Source organism: Plecotus auritus (genome assembly GCF_963455305.1).
Source record: "Plecotus auritus genome assembly, chromosome: 1".
Taxonomy (NCBI): domain Eukaryota; kingdom Metazoa; phylum Chordata; class Mammalia; order Chiroptera; family Vespertilionidae; genus Plecotus; species Plecotus auritus.
Genome location: NC_137770.1, coordinates 80,744,324 through 80,747,493, shown reverse-complemented (window position 1 = coordinate 80,747,493; position 3,170 = coordinate 80,744,324). Strand labels below are relative to the sequence as shown.

At 37.7% G+C, this 3,170-nt stretch overlaps 1 protein-coding gene across 1 annotated transcript; it reads left to right on the top strand.

Moving 5' to 3' along the window:
* Window positions 1–1,791: 1,791 nt before the first annotated feature.
* LOC308254547 (olfactory receptor 4Q2) lies at window positions 1,792–2,733 on the top strand (the record flags this gene model as incomplete). The annotated part of the gene is made up of 1 exon (XM_080680725.1): window positions 1,792–2,733. The coding sequence occupies one exon, from the start codon at window positions 1,792–1,794 to the stop codon at window positions 2,731–2,733; it is 942 nt and encodes a 313-aa protein (XP_080536851.1).
* Window positions 2,734–3,170: the final 437 nt, after the last annotated feature.

Here is a 3,170-nt window from a genome sequence, read left to right as displayed (position 1 = left end):
TTGAAGAAAGAGAACAAATTTCAAATATTCATTTTTCATATAAAAATAAAATAGAAAGTCATAAGATAAGTGGGTATCATAACCACAGAAATTCACAGAAAGTTTATATATTTATCCTAAGTATAATTGAGTTTATTGCAGAAAATTAAAAACTATCAATAAGTAAAGAAGTCCCAATTGTCAAAGTCAAAATTTATAAATATTTTATTGTCTTTAATTTTAAATTACTATATCTTAATACTTCAAAATTTGCTCTGTATGTGTTAGAACTGTAAAATTAGAGTCAATAGCAGCTCTCATGAGTCTTCAAAGGATTATCACCCATTTCATTTAATGCAGTAGTTTCTTCTAGCCATTACTCATATGAATGGGTAAAATACACACACACACACACACACACACACACACACACTCCCTGGATGGCTAATATTTTTTACCTCAGAGAAATAATTTACTTTACCTAATTTGATAGGGTAGTAAAAAGTCACCTAAATGCATGAATAATTATTTTATGATTCTATTTAGATCATTAAAAGCATAACCTATGCCCATATGTCCACAGCGGACTTAAGAAATGTATTATAGACCATAATAATCTGGACAGAAATGTGTTATAGATGATAATAAGATGGACAGGCATTCAGGAAAGTTAGGTAAGGGTCAATGAACTAGCAATAAGCCCAAAGTGGAATGTGATCCTTCCTCTAGCCATTTGCACAGCCCAGAGACCCACAAGAGTTATCTTGATAGAAAAGAGTGCAGGGTAATTATTGTAGCCTGAACATCTACATAGTGTGATTTCCTATCCCAAATACAACCTCTACAGAGCTTATGCCTGTTTAGTTGAATCTTAAATTCTACCTTCAAGTTTTATTTTTTCCTAAGGTTTTGGGGTTATGGTTGTAGGAAGAGATTAACCAAAGAATTTATGTGCATAGCCCATAGACACAGACAATAGTGTGGTGAAGGCCTGGGGTGTGGTAGGAGCTGAGCAGAGGGAGGCAAAGTGGGGGACATCTGTAATTTTTAAATTATGCCAATATTGCCACATGAGACTTGCAGTTACAATTTACGTTCTAGTGGAGAAGATAGCATTTTATTTTCATAATTTGTTGGTTCATTTTTTAAATTTTAAATAAAAGCCTCACTTAAGGTTTTAATAATCTTAATCCTATATAATAAAAGGCTAATATGCAAATTGACCAAACGGCAGAACGACTGGTCGCTATGATGCACACTAACCACCAGGGGGCAGATGCTCAACGCAGGAGCTGCCCTGGTGGTCAGTGCGCTCCCACAGTGCGCTTTTGTATCCAGAAGCCGGGCTCACAGACTGTGAGAGGGCACAGGCTGGGCTGAGGGACGACCCCCCCCCCCCCCCAAGTGCACGAATTCTATGCACCAGGCTTCTAGTATATACATATATACATATGTATATATGTATATACTACTATCTCAAGGAAATGTAACATATATTTAGAGACAATGTAAAAAAAGAGAAGTAAAATAGTGACTTATGGAAGAGAGATTCATCAAGTTGAAGGTAAAGGCCTGGGACCAGGCAACTTCATGCTCTAAAATAATCTTGGCTGTCTCAAAGTCGGAGCTGTTGGAGAATATATTTTTATATTAGCTAAGGAGAGAAGAATTTCTTCCAGATAATCAAAATATTCTAGGAAAAACTATCTCTTGAAAATGAAAAGTTTCTTGTATTTTGTATAAAACATCTCATACATTTTTATTACTGATGTCCCTTGTTTAATCTCTTGGATCTAGGTGGAGCCAGGTCAAATGGATGAAAACCAAACAGAAGTGGTGAGAGAATTTGCCCTGGCAGGCTTCTCACAGAAACCATCTATTGAGCGAGGGCTGTTTGTACTATTTCTCTTCTTCTATGTGTCCACATGGATAGGCAATGTCCTCATCATGGTCACAGTGGCCTCTGATAACAATTTAAATTCATCACCCATGTATTTTCTTCTTGGCAACCTCTCTTTCCTGGACCTTTGCTATTCAACAGTAACTACTCCTAAGCTTCTGGCTGACTTTCTTGATAATAAAAAGCTCATTCCCTATGACCAATGCATTGCGCAACTCTTTTTCCTGCATTTTGTAGGGGCAGCTGAGATGTTCCTGCTCACAGTGATGGCCTATGATCGTTATGTTGCAATTTGTCGCCCCCTGCACTACACCACAATCATGAGTCGAGGATTATGCTGTGTGTTGGTAGCTGCCTCCTGGATGGGAGGATTTGTGCACTCTACTGTCCAGACAATTCTCACTATCCGTTTGCCCTTTTGTGGGCCAAACCAGGTGGACAACTTCTTTTGTGATGTCCCCCCTGTCATCAAACTTGCCTGTGCAGACACATTTGTCATTGAATTACTAATGGTATCCAACAGTGGGTTGATCTCTACCAGCTCGTTTGTGGTGCTGATTTCTTCCTACACCGTTATTCTTGTCAAGATTCGCTCCAAGGAGGGAAGGCAAAAGGCTCTTTCCACTTGTGCCTCCCACCTCATGGTGGTAACACTCTTTTTCGGACCCTGTATTTTCATTTATGCTCGTCCCTTCTCCATTTTTTCTGCTGACAAAATGGTGTCTGTACTCTACAATGTTATTACCCCTATGCTGAATCCCCTCATCTACACACTTCGGAACAAAGAGGTCAAGTCAGCCATGCGGAAGCTGTGGGGTAGGAGTGGACTTCCTTGGAAAAAGCAAAGGACCTAAGAATTTGAAGTGAGTTTCTGAAAGCAAAGAATCTGAGGTTAAAATGATTCATTTTGTATTATGAGTTAGGAGATGATAGCCTACTTGTTCAGTGTTGGTTTTTTTTTCATAATACTTCTATTTATGGCTTTACAATTACATTAAACTCAGGAAAACTCCTTTCATGTTGAATTTTCCTATCTCCTGTTTCCTTTTCTTCCCTGAAGCAAATCTGTTTCCTGTTTTTATCAGTCTGCATTCTTTCATTCTATCCATTCATTTGATCAAATTTTATTCTATTCTTTCTTTCTATTCAGTTTGCTATTACACAGTGGTACAAACTACCCTTTCCAAACTCTCACTACTTTTTCTTTCCCTTGCCACAGTTTTTTTCTTCTTGATTTTTAACTTTTTAAAAACTAGATGTCTGAATAAAACTAGATGAATTGAATAAGGAA